The sequence below is a fragment of the Rhinopithecus roxellana genome, chromosome 13, assembly GCF_007565055.1.
Source record: "Rhinopithecus roxellana isolate Shanxi Qingling chromosome 13, ASM756505v1, whole genome shotgun sequence".
Taxonomy (NCBI): Eukaryota; Metazoa; Chordata; class Mammalia; order Primates; family Cercopithecidae; genus Rhinopithecus; species Rhinopithecus roxellana.
This window is the reverse complement of record NC_044561.1, coordinates 70263335-70282988: the sequence shown is the minus strand read 5'-3', so window position 1 is coordinate 70282988 and position 19654 is coordinate 70263335. Positions and strand designations below refer to the sequence as shown.

At 63.1% G+C, this 19654-nt stretch overlaps 1 protein-coding gene across 4 annotated transcripts in view; it reads right to left on the bottom strand.

Moving 5' to 3' along the window:
- Window positions 1–6634: 6634 nt before the first annotated feature.
- Window positions 6635–19654, bottom strand: part of KCNQ2 (potassium voltage-gated channel subfamily Q member 2) — a 65251-nt gene continuing 52231 nt past the window's right edge. Inside the window, exons 13-17 of one of the 4 annotated variants that reach the window (XM_030914493.1) lie at window positions 15165–15388; window positions 14383–14488; window positions 13727–13858; window positions 8802–8925; window positions 6635–7926 (exon numbers count right to left, since the gene is read on the bottom strand). In XM_030914493.1, coding sequence (XP_030770353.1) covers window positions 7195–7926; window positions 8802–8925; window positions 13727–13858; window positions 14383–14488; window positions 15165–15388 — 1318 coding nt within the window. In that variant the 3' untranslated portion in view covers window positions 6635–7194. The remainder of the gene's footprint in view (window positions 7927–8801; window positions 8926–13726; window positions 13859–14382; window positions 14489–15164; window positions 15389–19654) is intronic. The other 3 variants (XM_030914494.1, XM_030914495.1, XM_030914496.1) reach the window with 3 other exon arrangements.

Sequence of the window (19654 nt, the reverse complement as noted above, 5' to 3'; positions counted from 1 at the left end):
GGGTCCGTCCCTAGAGGGGGCCGTGGGGTCCGTCCCTGGAGGGGGTGTGGGGTCCGTCCCTGGAGGGGGGTGTGGGGTCCATCCCGGGAGGGGTGTGGGGTCCGTCCCTGGAGGGGGTCATGGGGTCCATCCCTGGAGGGGGTGTGGGGTCCATCCGGTCAGGGAGCCGTGGGGTCCGTCCCTGGAGGGGGTGTGGGGTCCGTCCCTGGAGGGGAGCGTGAGGTCCATCCCTAGTGAGGCCCCTGCAGGCCCAGCTCATGGTGGAGCTCTGCACTCACTCTCTGGCTGGCCCTGGACAGGGGACTCCTGAGCTCCCCTGGAGACCCCTTGGGCAGGTGGTCCCCCCGCCCTGTTTCCCATCACCATGTTGACCATGGCCCCCTCTAGACCCTCCCAGACCCTCACAAGTGCCCTGTCCCCGTGTCCTCTTCAGACTGGAGCATTTGGGGGCTCCTGCAAATGTGCCCCCTTTGTGAGAGAACCCGCAGGTGTGGGGAAGCACCCAGCGGCCCCCAAGGAACTCAGTGTCACAGCAGGAAGGCGGCAGCATGGGTGGGTGGACACCTGCGCCCTGTGTGGGGGCATAAATCACCCTACAAGGTGCTGGTCACCAGGTGGGATGTCAGCCTCACCACAGAGCTCCCTAGCTGAGGGCCTCAACGAGCGTGGGGGGCAGAAGAGCTTGTCCAGAGGCCAGAGATGGGCAGAGGAAGATGTGGGCAGGGAGTAGGGGCAGGGAGACAGACAAGCAGATGGAGTCCAGGCCAACAACAGGAGGTACCCAAGTGGACATGTGGTGGCCGGCGATCCTGCCCGGGCAAGCTGATGGACCGCAGGTGCTCCAGGAGCAGGCCTAGGGCCCAGCATCTTTCTGGGTGGCTGCAGGCCTCAGAGGGGAGGGAGAGCTCGGCACCCCCAGAGAGAGCCCAGGGACCACAGTGGCCCCTCCTCTGGCCAGAGCCCTAGGACATGGCTGCCCCTGCTCCTCACCCACTGTGACCCCCAGCCCCACTGTTCCACAACACCGCAGCTCTTTCATCCCCTGAGGAGAGGGACCATCTGTCCGCACACCCGGTCCACAGCACCGCACCCGACCCAGCCCCAGCATTGGCCAGAAGTCCCCAGCCCTCAGACCGGCCACCCAGAGACAGTGGAGTGAGGAGGCCATACACTGTCCAGGTTGAATCACTGCGTTTTACTGAGTGCACAGGTCCACCTGGTGTCCGAACTCGTCCCCGTGGCAGCAGGGATCCCCAGAACCTTCCACAGCCCTCCCAGCCGCAGGACCCCACACCCGAAGTGCCCCACAAACCCGCACTGGCGCATTCTTGTGGCTCTGGCATCAACCTGTCCGTGTAAGTTAATATCTCGGCTAATCTGTTAGAAAACTAGAGTTCATTCCCTGGGCGTCTATCCCTAGAAAACGGATGGTGCACAAAGTTGAGATTGAAGTGTGCGGGGTAACACATCCACCAAAAAAAAGGCCTGGTCACTATGGCACAAGGACACATACAAAATGGTCAGAAGTGTACGTCGGTACTGAAGGCATTATGAAATATTCTTTGGAGCATGAACAAAAGTGCAGACAGCCAGAGGCAACGGCGCAAATGGGGAAGCTGCAGCCACCGTCACGGCCAGAGGATGGCAGACTGCAATGGCGTGGGGCGCGGGCGTGGCGGGCGCGCGTGGGCTGAGTGGATCCCAGGCAGAGGGATGGCGTCCAGTGGGACCGCCCACTCTGGGCACCTCGGTGCAAGACTCCTCCGTGAGACCCCTCCTGCCCTGCGCTTGTCTCTGGAGCCCATCCCTTGGGCCCCTCGCCCACCCCACCTGGAGGCAGGGTCCAGGGTGTCCGTACCTGGCAGAGCCAGGGGGCACGGGGTGACCTCAGGGAGTTCCTGTCCACATGCATTAAGGCAACGACTTTGTAAAACCCAGGCAGAGTTGGCGTGTGGCGTATGGCGGTATGCATGCGCCTGCCTGGCAGCCCTGGGGACCGGCCCCTCCTTGCTGGTGCCAAGAGTCAGATGCTGAGGACCTCTCAGGACGGGGCCACCGGCCAGAGCCAGTCTCCTCGGCCAGCCAGGGACACCACAGCAAGTGTCCAAGCCCAGAGCACACTCAACCCCACCCCACAAATGCCTTTTAAAACTTTGAAGAGGCCCCTCCCTCCCAAGCAGCCCTTTCCCGTCTCTCCTCCACCGTTTCCCACAACCTCCTCTGTGACATCACCTCCTCCCGGGTCTGCCGTCAGCCCCCACCCTTACAAGACAGCAAAGTTCAGCAAACTGGGACCCCCATTTACTCATGCTCCAAGGGTCACGGAAAGCTTCTGGGTGTGCAGCTTCTCCAGGTCTCCCGGAGGGACAGGAACCTGGGTATTCCCTCGACCCCGGAGTCCACCATCCCACATCCTTCAGGAAGCCGCCCTGGCTGTCTGTCCTGCTCCTTAGTGCTTTGCTGGGGCCAATGTGGAGCCTGCCCCACTGGGTGGGAACACAGGACGGCTGGCCCAGCACAGCCACACAGGCTCCCCGGGTGGTCATTCCATCCTGCAGCCCTCAAAGGCCCTGACCAGGCCTCTCCACCCCACCCTCATGCCCTGGACATACATACATGTGGCCTGGGAGTTTTGCATGGGTGTGGGGGTTGGGGGAGGCACTGGACAGGGTCAGAGGACACTGGGGGTACTCATGCACTGAGCACCCACCCCTCAGAGCTCAGCCCCCTGCCAGGCACCCTCCACGGCAGGTCCAAGCCTTGTGAGCCATCCTCTCACACCACGTTTGCTGTAAGGGTTTGTGTCACTGGGGCTGTGCAGTGTCCACCTGTGATCTTGCCAGTGCCCCCGGCCTCCACTTACACGGCACTCACAGCTCAGGGCAGCGGGACAACAAGGGCGTTTCTGCGAAGCTCTCACGGCTCCTTCGGCTTCTGGGAAGCGACTAGAAATAGCTCAGGGTCCAGTTCTTTCTAGAAAGAAGGGGGTGTCCTTTACGGGGGTCCCTGACTGTGGGGGACCGACCCCAGCTGGGGTCCTCCTCCCCTTCTCTCCAGCAGCAGGTCTCTCCGGCAGCAGGGTCTGGAATCTAGAAACACTGAGACCTCCAGCCCTGAAGGGGGTAAATGTTAAAACACACGCCCTGGCTGTGCCTCTCCTCCGGGCGGGACTTGGGGTGATCAGACCCACAGCTCAGGTGCCCCTGGAGAAGCCCTCACAGTGCCTGGGGCGATTCCAGCCTCCAAGTGGGGGCTTGAGACAAGGTTCCCCAAAAGTTAGGGGCATCGCTGAGGGGCAGCGTGTCCTCTGGTGGGGGATGTCGGGCACCTTCCCTGCTCAGACAGCTGTGTGTGGGAGGTGCGGGAGGCGCGGGAGGCGCGGGAGGCGAGGGAGGCGCGGGAGGGGCCCTCCCCCAGCGTGTTCCAGCCGCGGTGACAGCTGTAAGATTCACGGACTGCAATTTTATGCAGAGGAAGAAGGAGAAGCTGGGCCAGGAAACCACAACGGGCAGCAGCGCCTGCCTGGGCCAGGGCCTGGGATTCGAGGCTGGGCCACCCATCCCAGGAGGGCCCAGCACCTCCAGGGCAGACCAAACACAGGACCCAGATGAACACACATACGGGCGCCGGGGCACCTTGGCATCTGGCAGAGCCCCTCCTCTGGATGGCTGCCAGGCTGTGGGGGGAGGCAGCACGAGACCCTGATTGGGCTCTGCCTGGCACTCTGCCACTGCGGACCAGGAACCCGGACAGTCAGATACCCCACCACGGGGCTTGACATTCCAGCATCACCACGACCCCTAAAGCCACAATTACTCCCTGTAGCCCCTCCCTAGGCAGTTTAAACCCAGCAGGGTCAAAGAGAAAGACCAGAGACAGAAGGGCTCCAATGCTGGAGGTGGGAGGAGTGTGCACACATGCGTGTGTGTGTGTGTGCATGTGTGCCATGTGTTCTGTGCACTTGTGTGTGCGTATGTGTGTGCTGTGTGGTCTGTGCACTTGTGTGTGCATGTGTTAGTGCTGTGTGTGGTCTGTACACTTGTGCATATGTGTGTACTGTGTGTGAGCTATACACGTGTGTGCATGTGCCTGAGTGCATGTGTATACCTGTACGCAGGAATGTGTGTGCACATATGTGTACAGTGCATGGTCTATACACGTGCGGCCTGTGCATGTGCGTGCACGTGTGTGTGCATGTGTGCAAGCGTGCATGTGTATGCCTGTATGCGGGCGTGTGTGAGCACGTGTGTGTGCCAGTGGGCATGTAGGGATGTGCGCTCTAACGAACATCGTGGGAGCTCTTTGCCATGAGGCAGCACCAGTCCTGGGCCACGCTCATTCACGCAGACACCTGAGGCGGCGCCGCACCACCTCTAGCCTCCTTCCTGCTGCACTTCTCTGAGGTGGGGCCCTGGGGCAGTGGGTGGCTGCACTGCTTAGGTTGGAGTCTCGGGGGGCCCAAGAGAGACCCTCTACCTCCTTGTCTCCCAAAACAGGGTCCACCAACCATCCCAGGACGTGCACCTTCCCTCTTCCCAGGGACCAGAGACTTCCCAGGTTACACACCACAGGCTCCTTGCTGGACATGAGTCTGGCCTCAGTCCCTCCTGCTGGGTGGCCAGCTTCTGGTAGGAAAGGGATTGGCCTGTCTTCCCCATCCTGCAGAATCCCAACCTGTGCCCAAGTGCTCATGCCTCAGAGGCCCTGGGGGAGGGAAGAGCAGGCGGGGACACACCTGGCAGGGGACACACAGCACACCCTCCCTCCACTGCCAGGTCTCCCTTCTCCAGGATTTGGAGTCCAGATGGCTGAGCCGGAACTGGGGACGTGGGGAGCGGTGGCTGGGGCTGGTGCTGCGCTGGGCGGGATGCAGGCACACCCCTGCCTGTGGGCCCCGCTGGGGATTCCCTATCCCATGACAGGAAGGCGAAGGGACGTGGCTCCCAGCCCAAGGGAGACAGCAAGGGCACCGCCCATGAGACACTGCCCAGGAAACAAGCAGCCGCAGCCACACCAGAAGGGATGCTTCTTGCCACCGCAGGGCCCGAGGCCACACACGCTGCCTTTGGGAACAAAGCAGACAGACAGTGGCTTCTGAGGCCTCCCAATTGGCACCTTTTTGGGACAGGCTCCGGCACAGGGAGGGGTAAGGAGACAGCCCAGTGGAGGCACCCCAATGACGATGTGGCCTGGGAGTGCCCTGGCCAGGCTGGGGGTAGGCACAGAGGCCAGGGTAGCAGCTCCCCACAACGGATGCCAGACATGGCTCCCCAAACACCCTGAGCGCCAGGACCCCCACCAGCCAGGGGCATACGACCCTCACATGCGGCTTTCAAAGTCCTCTCCCTCAGGACGTGTTCCCCTGCTGACCTCAGGGCCTCAGGACCTCCCAGCCAAGCCAAGTGAACTTAAAACGAAGGTGGAGAAGATACAGGCCCAGGGCTCCCCGAAGGTGGAGAAGAAACGGGCCCAGTGTTCCCCGAAGGTGGAGAAGAAACGGGCCCAGGGTTCGCCGAAGGTGGAGAAGAAACGGGCCCAGGGCTCCTGAAGGTGGAGAAGAAACGGGCCCAGTGTTCCCCGAAGGTGGAGAAGAAACGGGCCCAGGGTTCGCCGAAGGTGGAGAAGAAACGGGCCCAGGGCTCCTGAAGGTGGAGAAGAAACGGGCCCAGTGTTCCCCGAAGGTGGAGAAGAAACGGGCCCAGGGCTCCCCGAAGGTGGAGAAGAAACGGGCCCAGGGCTCCCCGAAGGTGGAGAAGAAACGGGCCCAGGGCTCCCCTGCCCTTGCTCTCTGCGAGTATTTGTGCCCATGACCCCACCCTGCTCACCCCCAGGGAGGCCACTCTCCAGGAGCCCAGGCCCGCCTGCGATGCCATCACCCCAGTGCCAGATGTTCCCGGGCTCTGGTGCTTAAGTCTGGAGCTAGGGACTCGCTCCCCCATCACAGCCGCCCGCCCCAAAGGCCACGGTGCCTGCAACAGGACAGGTGTGGGATGGTGCATCCCTGAGGCCCGAGACCCCAAGAGGCCCAGCTAAGGAATCGGTCAGTGGAGAAGGGGCCGTCAGCTCCAGGGGCGCAGGAGAGCCAGGGAGGGCGCTCAGCTGGGCTGAGGTGGGAGAGGCTTCCTCCAGAACGGCGGGGCGGGCGGCCGTGTGCTGACGTGAAGGCTTTCCTGGCCCACTGCATCATTGCCCAGCCCTGCCCCAAGTCTGTCAGGGCATTGGTGGACAGAGGTGAGGCGGACCCCTGGCTAAGAACTGTGAGGCCTGCTCACCAGGCAGGTGTCCCAGCGCCAGCCCCCAACCAGGGCAGTCAGGAGAGAGAGGAAGACTTGGGGTTCTGCCTCCCAGGTCTCCGAGGCTGGGGTGCTGCTGGCTCTCACACACCCATGGAAAGGCCAGGGCGAGGCAGCTGGAGCCCCCAAGGACCCCCTTTCTGAAGACCCTTCAGAGCTGGATCCCTGGCCCCACTGTGAGCCGGGCCTTCCCTCTAGAGGCCAAGACCAGAGGGTTGGACGTCCACTTTGGGCTCCAGTTTGGTTCCCAGGCCCCACCTGCTCCTCAGCTGCCAGTGAGGGTCTCCACCTCAGGGCTGGTTCCCACCAAAAGACCCCTCAGGTCCCAGAAGGTACGGGAGAAGATGCCAATCAATAGCTCTGTAACTGGGCACCCCTGAGGTGGGGCACGGGAAAGTCCGCCAGGCAGGCCAGGTGTGAGGGCAGAGGCCACGCGCAGCGGCTGGCCACACCCACCTGCAGCTGCCCAGAAATCCCACCAGGCCCCAAGGCCCACAGGTCCTCATGGAACAGCCCTGCCCCTTGTGCCTTCCCTGGGCTCGGCTCCCTGAGACCATCCCCCGCCCGTCGCCATGCCAGCCACACCCCGTCATCACTCCCGCCCCTCCTCACACCAGGCTGATGTCTGCCACAGCCCTGAGCAGAGTGGACAGGCGGCCTTACTGCTGCTCCTGGAGCCACAGGGCCCTGCCCAGCCCTCCAGCTCCTGTCGGAAAATCACTTTTGTAAAAGGTCACTGCCAGGAGCCCCGTCCTTCAGCCCACATGGGCCCCTCCAGGGCCCACCCTTCCCGCCACACTCAGTTACTGTAAGAAAAGGGCCCCAGAGGGTTCCTGCCTCAAAACCTCGGAGGCACCGTGCTGAGGAGGGCCGCGGACGGGTCCACTGGCCCAGCGCTGCCTCACTTCCGGGGCCCGGCCCAGCCCACGTCACCAAAGGGGCCCTCGCCGGTGGCCGAGCGTGGCGGGGGCCCACAGGGCGTACAGAGGTCGGAGTCGGTGTCTGACTCTCCCTCCGCGATGTAGGGCCTGACTTTGGCACAAGGCGCCACGGCCGCGTAGCAGCTGTTGAGAGCATCCAGGTTCTCCTTGGACTGGGAGATGCTGAAGCCGCTGAAGGAACGCTCCAGCTCCTCGTGGTCCACGGACGGGATGGAGATGGACGTGTCGCTGTCCCGCAGAGTCCCCTCGGGGGGCCTGCAGCCCGGGGCGTCCTCCTGCCGCAGGAACTCCGTGCTGGCGCGGTTGCCCCCGCCGTAGGCGGACAGTGACCGCTCGTGGGCAGGCGGCGGCGGGATGCGCACCAGGGAGCCAGGGTCCCCCACGGGGGAGGTGCCGTGGCCCTGGCGCGGGTGGCTCTGTGGCTGCCAGGAGGTGGAGGGCGGACACTGGACAGGGGGCGCAGCCGGGGGCGCCGAGAAGTTCTTCTGGCCCGTGGAGCTGCTGGAGCGCACAATCTTGACGATGCAGCCGTGCCTGTCGACGTGCTCCCGGCTGTCTTCCGGGCTGTGGTACGGAGGTGCCGGCTCTGGCTCTTTGGCCCCAAAGTAGGCCTCAGTCTCTGTCGGAGGGATGCCCATCCGCTGCATGTAGATGTTCACCAGGAAGTCCAGCTTCTTCTCCATGGACAAGACCTGCAAAAGGGGCTGCTGGGCTGGGCTGCGAGGGCCCATGCCAGGAGATGGGGGGACCTGGGCTGCTCCCAGGAAACGGGGGGACCCAGGCTGGTCCCAGGAAACAGGAGGGACCCAGGCTAGTCCCAGGAAGTGGGGGGTCCCAGGCTGGTCCTAGGAGATGGGGGGACCTGGGCCACTCCCAGGAAGTCAGTCGACTTGGGCTGGTCCCAGGAGGTGGGCGGACCCGGGCTGCTCCCTGGAGAGGTGCAGGGAGGGGGGACCCCTGCTCCCTGGAAGCTGGAGGAGCAGGAAGAGGAGGCCCAGGAGCAGCTCCTCCTCCTTCCCAGACCCCTGGGGGCTCAGCCTCCAGCTCCATGGTTGGGGCGTGTGTTCAGAGCCAGGCCCTCCTGCTGCCTACCGTGGAACCCCCTTCAGCGAAAGCCCCACAGGGCAGGACCTGGCGGTTCCTCACTTACTGCTCAGGCCTGATTCTCAGACGCAGACCTCAAAACAGGGGTCCTCTGCGGTGGTTTCTGAGAATGCACCCCCAGAAGATAGTGACTGGGGTGTCGGGCAAGGAGAACAGAGAGGAGGAAAGCCAGGCAGGTACAACTTCTGGCACATTCCACAGGGGACGTGGAAACAGCAGACTCTTGGGTACTGTCAGGAGGGAAGGCACCCCAGGCTGGTGGTGGGGGCTCATGGTGGGGTGTGAGGGGTCTGCACAGAGCAGCTATCGGTGGTAACAGGGCCATGTGCCCCCTAGACTTGAGGAGCCCTCTGTGGCACCCAGCCCTTGAAGCTGACACTGCCACAGGCTGACAGCAGGGGCCCCAGGACAGCAGGCACCACAGCCCTCCAGACCTGCACCCCTCCCGCCCAGCCTTTCGCACCTGCTTCTCCACCTTCCCGAGCCGTCCCATCATGCTGGGGTCCTCAGGCAGCTCCGCCTCGGCCGGGCCCTTGGTGCGGTCCTTGTCCGTGATCGCTGGGCCCCGCCCCACAATCTGGTCCACTCTACCGGGAACAGAGACCGCAAAGCATGAGTTCGGGTGGGTGCAGCAGGGGCCCTGCCCTCTCCTCCTGGGCCAGGCTGCAGACCCAGCCCAGAGCCGACCAGGGGGCAGCGGGTGCCAGGACAGATGGACGGGGTACACCCCGTTCTCAGCCCGTCTTCTGGCACCGCGAGGTTCTGCTCCTGCCCACTCTGTCCCCGAGGGGCCTGGCACATTAGCGAGGAGTAAAGGAAGCTCCCACCAGAACCAAGTCGCCTGGCTCCTCTCCGTGGGCTCCCGGCTCCCTCCAGCCAGCCCCACCTGCTCACCCTCTTCCCTGCTCAAGGCCTATTGACCCCACAGCCCACGGTGGGTCTCCCACTGCAGGGCCTGGAGCCCACTCCAGAGGATGCTCCTCCCCCTACCCATGCCCACCCTGGAGCTTTACTCCTACGTAATGTGCCACTGAGGCCATCGGCCCCACCAGGTCTGATGGGGACAGAGTTAACTGTCTGTGGCGGGGACAACAGAAGCAGAAAAGGCGTGAGAGCTGCAGCTCCATGCACCAGGACAAGGAGGGAGGGCACAGAGCAGCACAGGAACCAACGCACAAACCAGAGGAGGGGAGACAAAGCTGCAAGGGTGTGTGCACGTGTGTGTGCACGTGTGTACCCAGGTGTGTGCATACTGCACGTGTGTACCCAGGTGTGTGCATACTACACGTGTGTACCCAGGCGTGTGCATACTACACGTGTGTGTGCACGTGTGTACCCAGGTGTGTGCATACTGCACATGTGTGCATGTGTGTACCCAGGTGTGTGCATACTGCACGTGTGTACCCAGGCGTGTGCATACTACACGTGTGTGCACGTGTGTACCCAGGTGTGTGCATACTGCACGTGTGTGTACTCAGTTATGCATGTGTGCCCTCTTGTACAAGTTTGTGTGTGCACACGTGTTGATGTGTGCAAGACTGTGCACGTTTGCCTGTGTGCCTATGTGTCTGCAGGATGCAGAATTCAGCTGAGCTGATCTCCAATGAGGTCATAGGTCACTCATGACAATAAAAAGGGAGGGAGGCTCCTTTGCCCTCAGGGACAGGGGCTTCTGAACAGTCTGGTAGCCACAGAGCCACGGCCGCTGCTGGGCTGGCGGAGGCCACCACGGTGGGTGTTCGCTGAGGCCTGAAGCTACATGGGAACTCACTTGGAAACGAAGACCCTGCAATAAGTCTATAAAAGTCCAGCCGGACAAGGGCAGCTCGAGATAGGGTGTGGCTGAGCAGGACCCATCCACGCGAGGCCGCAAGCTCCCGAGTCTCCCCTGGACTGGGGCCTCGTACATGAAGAGTGCCCCACACCAGCCGGACAGGGCCGAGTCCTCACTTCCTGCCACTGGGCTGCCCTACCTGCCTCTGATGGGGGTGGGGGAAGGTGGGCCAGGGGTGTTTTCTTCTTTCTGTTGCAAGAAACAGAGGGGGTTTCAGGCTCGCATCGGCCACAGTGCAGCTCCTCATGCTCTGCAGGGCTTCATGCTGGACTCATGCAACAGGGCCAGGAGGGCAGGAGGGGACGGGGGAGGGGCAGCGGGAGGGGACCCTCTGGCTCCGAGCAGACGCCAGTGGCGATGGAGGAGATGGGGGTCCCTGGTGTTCGGGGCGTCCACACAGTCCAGGCAGATGCTCAGCACCTTCGCCCCTGCCACATGACGGGCCGCCCGCCTGCTCAGTCCCAATAGGAGCCCTGGCCACGGGCTCGGCCTGGAGCTGCTGCTGGGGGCTCCTCCAAGGACCCTGTGCCCCTCCTGCCCTGGACCTCAGACTGGGGGAGACTTGATCCTTGAGTGCTCAGTGCCCCGTGAGGTGGGGCAAGCGCCCCAACTGTCCCCCTGGCCCCCTCTCTCTGTGAACCTACACGTCTCCTGAGGACGGAGGACCAGCCCCAGGGCACAGTACCCTTGGGCCTGGGGGGCACCGCAGGGCAGGGAACCCTGGAAACACTGTCTGGGGCTACCTTGGGTTGGGCAGTAGCAGACGATGCCCTGCCGGCTCCCAGAAACGCCATTCTCATGGGAGGAGCACGGGGTTGACGTGTCCAGTGCACAGAACCTCAGCCTCACAGGCAGAAACCCCACCACAGAGGGAGGAGGGGTCAGACTCGCCCCGGACGCTGTCCCCAACAGCCCAGGCCTGGGCTTCATTTGCCCAGACACTGGCATCGGCTGTGCCCACAAACCCTCTGCCCTGAGCTGTCAGGGAGGGCCAGGGGTCTATGCTCAGCCTCCAGGCCTCTGCCCGGGGGGCAGCCTATCAGACTTGCAAGAAGACGGGGAACCACCGTCATCTGAATGGTCCCTGGGAGGCAGGAAGGCCTTGGAAAGTCTGAATTAATCACTATAGAATTGGCTTCTGCCAGCTCACGTGGGCCGCGCCTCTTCTGCCCATCGGCGGGGGCTCTCGCCAGCTCCGTTATCAAAAACACTAATTAGGATGCTGGTGGCTTGAAAGCCAGCACCGGAGCTGCTCAGCACACGTCTGTGCCGGGCACCTGGCAGGCCTTTGCTCACATTTCTTCCCAGTGGCTTAAGGGTTAGATGCTGTGACCATCTGTATCTTCCACGAGACGGAAGAGCCACAGAGACGCAGCTGCACCTGCTCAGAGGCACACGGGGCCCAGGTCTGGGCTGTGCACACGGCCAGGCCCACCCCCGCAGTGGGCAGGTGCTGAGGGGCAGGTCAGTGCCTGGGGAGGCTGGAGGGCCCTCTACCAAGAGGGGCCTGTCCAGGGGGCAGGAGCAGGGCCAGGGTGACATCCCTGAAGGTCTGATGGCATCTGATCCTGGAGGTGCTGCCCGGGGCCTCCCAACTCCAGAGGGACGTCTCACAGGGCGTCCAGAGCCCCCGGCTTGCCCAGGACACTTGTCGAGAGGAGCAGTGGGGCCCCTGGCAGTCCTGACATGGGCACAGCCTGCCTGGGGCCCTGGCAGAGGAAGGGCCTTCTCCCTCATGTTGCTTTTTCAGGAACAGAGAAAACCCGAGCGTCCCCTCTGTCCCGGGGAAAGGGTGGTACAAGGTGCTGCCGTCATGTGGCCTGGAGCGAAGGGGCCGGCCATTCCACAGACACGTCGGAGAGGTGCTGGCATCCTAACCTAGGTGAGTACTGGGGTGACTCTCTCGGAGGGGCCGTGGGTCCTTTGGTGGGGTACTTCTTGTGCCGGGGAGTTGAAGGGGGTGGGGGGCCCACAATCATATCTATCCTGGCAGAGTAAACAAGAAAAGAGACACCAGCAAAATGCATCGTAAAGCCACATGAAAGAAGGAGCTGGCCAGGAACTGGCGGAAACGGAAGGAACACCCAACAGAAGCAACAGTGAGGCTTCGTCAAAACAGGTGCTCTCCCACAGAGGGTGCGGACGCCACCTTGCTGGACCTTGGATTTGCCAAGTCCTTCCCGTGTTTCAAGCAAAGCGTTTGACTCGGGAACAGTGGTGGGCGGCCCCACTGCGGAGACCCGGGCGCTGCACCCCGGAGTGTGCAGTACAGGGGAGGTGCCTGCAGCGGGAGCTGGTACCAGACAGGCCACTGCGGGGCAACGTGAAACGCATTGTCAGGAGCCGGCCGAGGACTCCTGGGGTCCTTGGGCTGTTTGGTTTGTTTTGTTTGCTTTTCCAGAGAGAAAGGGAAGGGAAGGAAAGGGAAAATTTAGGACGAGATCCTGGTGAACAAAAACAGCTAAAGTGAGAGAGATGTGGAGACAAAGCACAAAAGTCAAGACAGGAGGGCGTTCTGCACGCGCACGCACACGCACACGAGGCCAGCGCTGGCCGCTGCTCCAGAGAGGACGCTGGAAAAGAGGCCTCGCGGCTGGAGCCCAGCGGGGCGAAGGGGATGGCTCAGCGGCCCCTGCACAGCAGGAGTGGGCTAAGGCCTGGAGGTGCCCCTTCCCTGGCCCCCTGAAGCAGGACTGGGCAGGAGCCCCAGGGTGGGGTTCTCAGCTGCCCCAGAGGACAGCTGCACTCCGCTGGAAGGCCCAGAGTTGGGCTGTGACCCCGGGCTGTCCCTGACCATCCCAGCCTCCTCCCTGTAACGGGGGCCCAGCCTTGCTTCCAGGGCTGGGAAACTGCTACAGCCTTGGTTGGGGGGCCTGGGAGAGGGAGGGGACCCTGATAGGCAGGAGCATGTCCCCTACTGCAGGAGAGACTCCCAACAGCCGTGTGTCCCCATTACAGGCAACATAAACACCCATTCATGTGTATATGCTTGTTTGTATGTGCCTGAGGCTGCACATGTGTGGACTTAGGGGACACCTATGCCAAGGAGGGCAGGTAGAAGAAGAAAAGGTGCCAAATAGCATAACTGCTGCCTGGCAGGGCCCACGGGAACCCTGCAGCTTCACATCTCAACAGAATTACTCCATCCCCAACACACATGCACACACATGCACACATGTGTACACACATGTATGCACTCCCCACACACGTGCATACATGGCAGAGCAGAGCCACATGTGCACGCCACACACATACACCTGTGCAGAAGCACACGTGTGCATGCGTGACTTATACACACACACATGCACACGCACGTTTTCAGGGACCCACACACACAGGTGCACACACTTTTCCACCGCAGTGTGGATGGGGGAAAGACGGGGGAAACAACAGAAATATTAAAACCGACTTTGTGAAGACACAACAGAAGCTGACAGAGGCCGACATGGGTGGGGACGAGGCCCCCCGCACACCCCCTGCACTCCCACCATGGCTTTGTCCCAGAAGCCCACCCCGCTCTCGTCCCCTGCTGGACAGGCAGGCGGGGCTCTTGCCTGGACTGCAGGCTCTTAATTCGGGACAGCATGTCCAGGTGGCCGGCTGAGTACTGCTCAATGACGTCCATCACGTCGTAGGGCCGCAGGCTCTCCTTGAACTTCCGCTTGGACACCAGGAACCGCATGACACTGCAGGGGGTAGGTGGGGCCATGAGCCCTGGGCCAGAGACCCCGGCCACATGCACCAGGCTGGCCCTGCGTCTGCCTGCCTGTCGCCTTCCCAGCACCTCTGAGACTGCGGCCCCTGGAGATGGCTGGACTTGCCCGTCTTGTCTGCCTCCCACCAGCTCCACACACAGAAGGGCCTGTTCGTGGCCCTGCTATGCCCGTGACAGGTGGGGCTTGCAGGCCTGGCCATGCCCCCTTGGACTCCGTGCCACAGCAGGCACAAAGTGGCTGAGTTGCTTCCTAAGCCAGGTGGCACCAGGCCTCAGGCCTCTTGCCAAACCAGCATCCCACCCGAAGCCCACCCAAGTCCCAGAGTGAACTCCAGGACATTCAGCCAGGTTGCTGTGTCTTGGCCCTTTCTTTTTGTGGTAGACTCTGTCTCTGGGCGGCTCTGTCCAGCCCCATGAGCACCTGCAGGAGGCAGGACCACCGAGCGGGAGGCCCCTCCTCACTCCCCCAGGCTCCCGGCTGGGCAGGGGCCTCACCACACGGCTCTGATGCTGACTTTGAGGCCCGGGGTCAGGTCCTCAGTCACAAACTCGCAGGGGCAGCTCTTGTCATCCACAATGTCCTCTCCAGGGAGGCTTGCTTCTGGGGGGAAGGAGACAGGCCGTGAGGGGTCGGCTGGGAGGCCCATTCACGGGGTCCTGCAGGGCACACCAGCTGGACAGAGCACCAGGGAGCCCTTTGAGGCTCCCTGGGGTGCCCCACGGGTGCACCTGCTTTTCTGGAAACCCTCCCCTCTGCATCCAGCTGACCTTCCCCGGCAGCCTGTGGCCACAGGGAGTGGTCGATGTGGGGCATCAAAGGACACCCCGGCCAATGGATGAGCAGAACACGGTGCATCCATACACAGATGTTAACAGCGGAAGGTGCAGGCCTGACCCCTGAGGCTCAGTGACGGAAGCCACACCCGACGGCCGCATGCAGCAGCCGCGGACACGCACGGCCCGAGAGCGGTGGGTGCTGGGGCTGAGGCGGGGAATGGGGTGACCACTGATGGGGCCGCAGTTTCCTTCCGTGGTGATGAGAATGTTCTGGAACTAGGCTGAGGTGGTGGCGACCACTCCACCATGAGTGTGCCAAATGCCACTGAATTCCTACACTTTTAAAAAGTTAATTTTAGGTTGCATGAGTGTAACTCAATTTTAGAAAGGATGGGGGTTCCCACTCCAAGAGCAAGCACAAGAGGCTGTGATGCCACCGGGTGTCCCAGTGGCTGAGGCACCACATCCATCCCCGGAGAGGGCGGCGAGGACAGACCCACCTTCTGAGTTCTGTCGTGACGCGGCGCCCTTGATGCGAAAAGCCTGGCGCGCCCGGCTGCGGTCCCCAAAGCTCCAGCTCTTGGGCACCTTGCTGGGGCTGTCCTCGAGGCTCTGGTCGGCGCTGGGTGACCGCCGCACTGTCTGGGCCTGCGGGGACCCCTTCCCCTTGGCAGCTACGCCTCGGGGGCTGGAGAAGACACGATCTTTCAAACTGACCTTCTGGCTGCTCCCATGGGAAACGACAGACAGACAGACAGACAGATAGAAAAACAGCGAGAGAAGTCACTCTGGAAAGAACACAGACCGTGTCTGCTCATGGCCAACGCCACCCACGCGCCGCAGGGAGACACAGGTCTGAAGAACAGCCAGCCACACAAGTGGCTCAGAGCAGATGCCACGGGGACCGAGCACCCGGCGGGAGCAGGGCGGGGAGGCCACAGGGACCCAGCACCGGGCGGGAGGAGGGAGGGAGGGGAGGCTGGGTGGGTGGCAAGCTCCCCCGGCTGGCTCAGGCGTGGCCAGAGCTTGGCCATGTCGGGGGAGTTGATGTCTGTGGACTCTTAAATCACTTTCTGCTACCACCATGAGGTGCCAGTGCCTTCTTCATGCTGTCCCGCCAGCCCCTCACCCAGTGACATGCAGGGCAATGGGCGTCCCAAACACCAGGGCTGAGGCTCTTCTTCGGGCACCTCTGTCTGCCCTGGCCCCACCCGTGGTTTCCCCTGTGGCCTTTTCACACCCGTAACTGCTCCCAGGAAGTGGCCTCCCTCCTCCCCTCCTGCCACCTGTCCCTCTCCCTCTGCCCCAGAGTCAAGGGGCCGGGGGACAACAAGACGTTGGGGGCCGAGTCTGCGGTGGACCCTTCCACCACACTCTGGCCTTTCCACCCAACCCAGGGGACTGCCTGGTGGGATGGGCTTCGGGAGGGCTCAGGCCTCCCTGTCAGGCTCCCCTCCCACCAGGTGCATCGTCAGAGAACTGCTCCTTCAGGCTTCTGGAAGGAAGGAATGGGTAACCGGGCTCCTCCGCCAGCCGGGCCTCAAGCAACAAGCCTCACTGTCCAAGTCCTGCCCCAGGGCAGGGAGAGGCAGCCTCGGAAGCTGCAGTGCTGTGGCCCAGCCCCCTCGGCCTGCAAGGCATGAAGCAGGATTTGCAGCTGTGTCTGGCTGGATCTCCAGCTCCATATTCTCAGGTGTCCTTGGGCCTGCCTTCCCCCTGAGTTTTTTGGTGACCGTGGCGACAGGTTTGCACCCAAGTTCTTCAGCTCCAGCGTCCTCCGGGCGACAGTGAGGGGAGGGGAGGGGTCACTGTGGTTGGGATGCATCAGGCAGATGTGGCCTCCTGAGGTCTGGAAAGCATCCGAGTCCCTGGCTCCCTTGAGGACAGTGGGGATCTCGTGAACTGGGGACCCACTCGTGCCCAGCCATGCTCAGCAGGCACAGAACTTCTCAGGGCGGTTCTGGGCGGGGCCCAGAGCACCGTTCCGGGGACCTGAGACGAGCCCTCGGGTGGGGAGGCCCAGCAGATCCCTGACACACTTCAGAGAGGAAGCCCAATGCCTCATGGGCTCACTGATCCCACGGCAGCTCCACAGCCAACAGCGAGGGACTGAGGTCCCGGTCAGCAGCCACCATCAGCCCCAACCCCGGACCCACAGCCAGAAAGACACGCCCACCAGACGGCACAGAGATAACCAGCCACAGACACGAGAGCCCACCGCGCCCATCTGCCCGGCCTGGACCCGCGGATGGCTTGGCTGCTCCTCCCCACCCCATCCCCCGGGCAGCAAGTGACCGCCCAGACCATCTGTGCCCACTCGGGTCTCTGAGAGAAAGAAAGAAGCCCCCGGTGTGGTACCCGCTCGGGGAAGCAGAGACGGAGTGGCCGAGATCCCCCGAGGTGTCGCGTGCTTGGGGGCATCAGGAGCCGATGGTACAGGCTCGCTCAGGACCCCAGCCCTGAGTCCACAGCCCTGCACTGCCTGAGGCCAACACGCTGTGCCCGTAGGGGCCAGGGGTGCTCAGAGTCCTGGTGCCATGGGGGCCTCTGTCCCGACGGCCTCTGATCCCTGTCCCAACAACAAAAGCACAGGTGGCCGGGGAGAACCAGACCAGGGCTGGGGGAGCACCTGGGCACGGGCTCCGTGGGACTCTGGCTTCTAGAATGTTTTCTCTTCCTCCACTGCACGAGCCATTTCAGAGGCAGGAACAGGCCCTCCTGGCCCCGCTCAGGCAGGCCTTAGGGCAAGTGGGAGTCACTGGAAGACTCAATTCCTCTCTCCACCTCTCCACCCCAGGCAGGTCCAGTCACCAAAGAGAGAGAGAAGCAGCCACCTCCTTTCTCATGGCAGCTGGCAAAGCACCGGGTGGAGGACAGAGCCGGTCGGCCCAACTGCAGCTTCGGGGCTGCCCCTGGATGGTCTCTGGGCAGAGCCCAGTGCTGAGGGCTTGCAGTGGGAGAGGCACAGCTTGAGGAATTGGCATCAGATTCCTTCCTGTGGCTTCGGAGATGAACGGGTCAAACACCCAGGCCACCACACAGACGTGCCGGCCAGGAAAGGTCAGGCCCCACAGTCCGCAGGGAGTTGCAGGAAGGGTGGCGTGGATTCCACAGGCCCCAGGAGAGAAGACCTGGCCCCAGCGACGTCTGCTTCCCATTTTCCAGTGGGGAACTCCCCCTCCCCCGGCCACCACGAGGAGCCGTAGTCCCACCAAGCGGCAGGCATGCCCTGCTGGACCCGATGCCAGCACAGCCCCAAGGGCCACCGGGACGCAGCCCACGTGCCCTTCCCCAAGACGGAGCCGGCGGGAAGGAGCCTGCCCTGGCCTCAGCACGGCCCTGCTGTACCGGGTCTCGGGCTCTGCTCCCACCTCAGACCTGTGAGGGAGGATCTGCCAGGGAGAGGAGGGTGGTGGGGCCTGGCCATGCCTTTCCCTCCCCTGGACCTCCACCATGACCCAAACTCTGCACCCTCCAAGCACAGCCGGCGAGGCTCCATGCTGCAGACACCAGACCCTGCCAGCCTGCTCAGCTGCCAGGCGCACACATGGTCTCACGGGAACCTCCCTCGGCGCACAAGCCAAGAACAAGCACACGCGAAAAGCTGCCGACACCCGCCTGGGAGGAGCCCTCGGCCAGAGCTGCCCTCTGTGTGCGAGGGGTGTCCGTGGCACCTACGCTTGGCGCTTACGGGGCCGGGGCAGGCTCAAGAAGCACCTGGGAGAGAGTACCACCCCCACCCTGCCTGCCACCCTCCCTCCCCGTGGGGAAATTCAGATGTGCGGTGCCTGCAGGAAACAGGAGGCTGAGGAGCATCCAGAGCCCCACCCAGCTGGTGTCTGGACCAATGATGCCCAGGGTGTGTGAGGATGAAGGGGCTTCCCGTGGGGGCTGCTTGCAGCAGGACAGGGCCTTCCATGGGTTGTTCTCTGGCCTGGGCTCCCACCCCCACTTCCAAACCCTCTGGTCCCCAAGTAGCCTGACCTCAGCCCCTGCCCTGAGGGACCAGCATGCAGCCAGAAGCACCCTGAACAGATGCTCTGGACAGGCAGGACATCCTGCTAGAACCCCAGCAGGCCGTGCCCCGGGCAGCCCACATGCCTGTCTCCCTCTCTGGGGCTGCCAACAGTCTGCCCGCAAGCACTGACTCCAAAGCACACAAGCAGCAGAGCAAAGTCGCAGGGAGAGGGTAGCCGGGGGAGGTGGGGGCTGCAGGTCCCCCGTGGAGCAGGGTCTGGAGCATGCACCGAAGCAGATAGGCAGCATGCGGCCCCACCGACCCTCCCAGGCCAGCACCACGGGCGGCATGCACGCACCAAGGAGAGCCCCACATGAGCACGACACAGCTGCCTCCACCTTGCTAGGCTGTGCTGGCCAGGAGGGAGGGGCCCCCAGTGCAGGCCTGCACACACCCCACAGCAGACAGGGGACGCGGGGACAGGGGAGGTGCGGGTCACAGTGCAGGCCAGGAGCCCATGGTACAAAGGGGGCGGCTCCTCCCCCGTCCTGTTTCCACCTGCCCTAAACCAGGCCTGTTGTTGGGAGAGGGAGCCGCGGGCCTCTGGCTTTCTGGGGCTTCTGATGCATCAGGACCCTGAGGAGCCCGGCACACACAGACGGAGCTGCCTCCCGTGGGCGAGGCAGCCAGGAAGGCTCAGTCGTCCTCAGGTGTGCAGCAGAGGTGCTAGAGAGACAGCCCCAGGGGAATGCTCCCTGAAGAGCAGTCGGGGACCCCAGGAGGCGCGGACGCCTTGCTGGGTTCAGAGCCCCTGGCTGGCCCCTCCAGCTGTGTGCAGGACATCGCCTGGCGTGGGGAGCAAGAAGAACCACCTTCGCCCAGCTCCGCCCTGCAGGCAGCTGTCGGCTGAAATAGAAGAAACTGACCCCGCACCGCGAGGGTGATGGGTCAGAATTGGGGTTGGGGCGCCAGCCTCCCCCTGGCTCCTCCAGAACCTCTAGTAAGCAGGGAGGGGCAGAGGAGCCGTGCAGC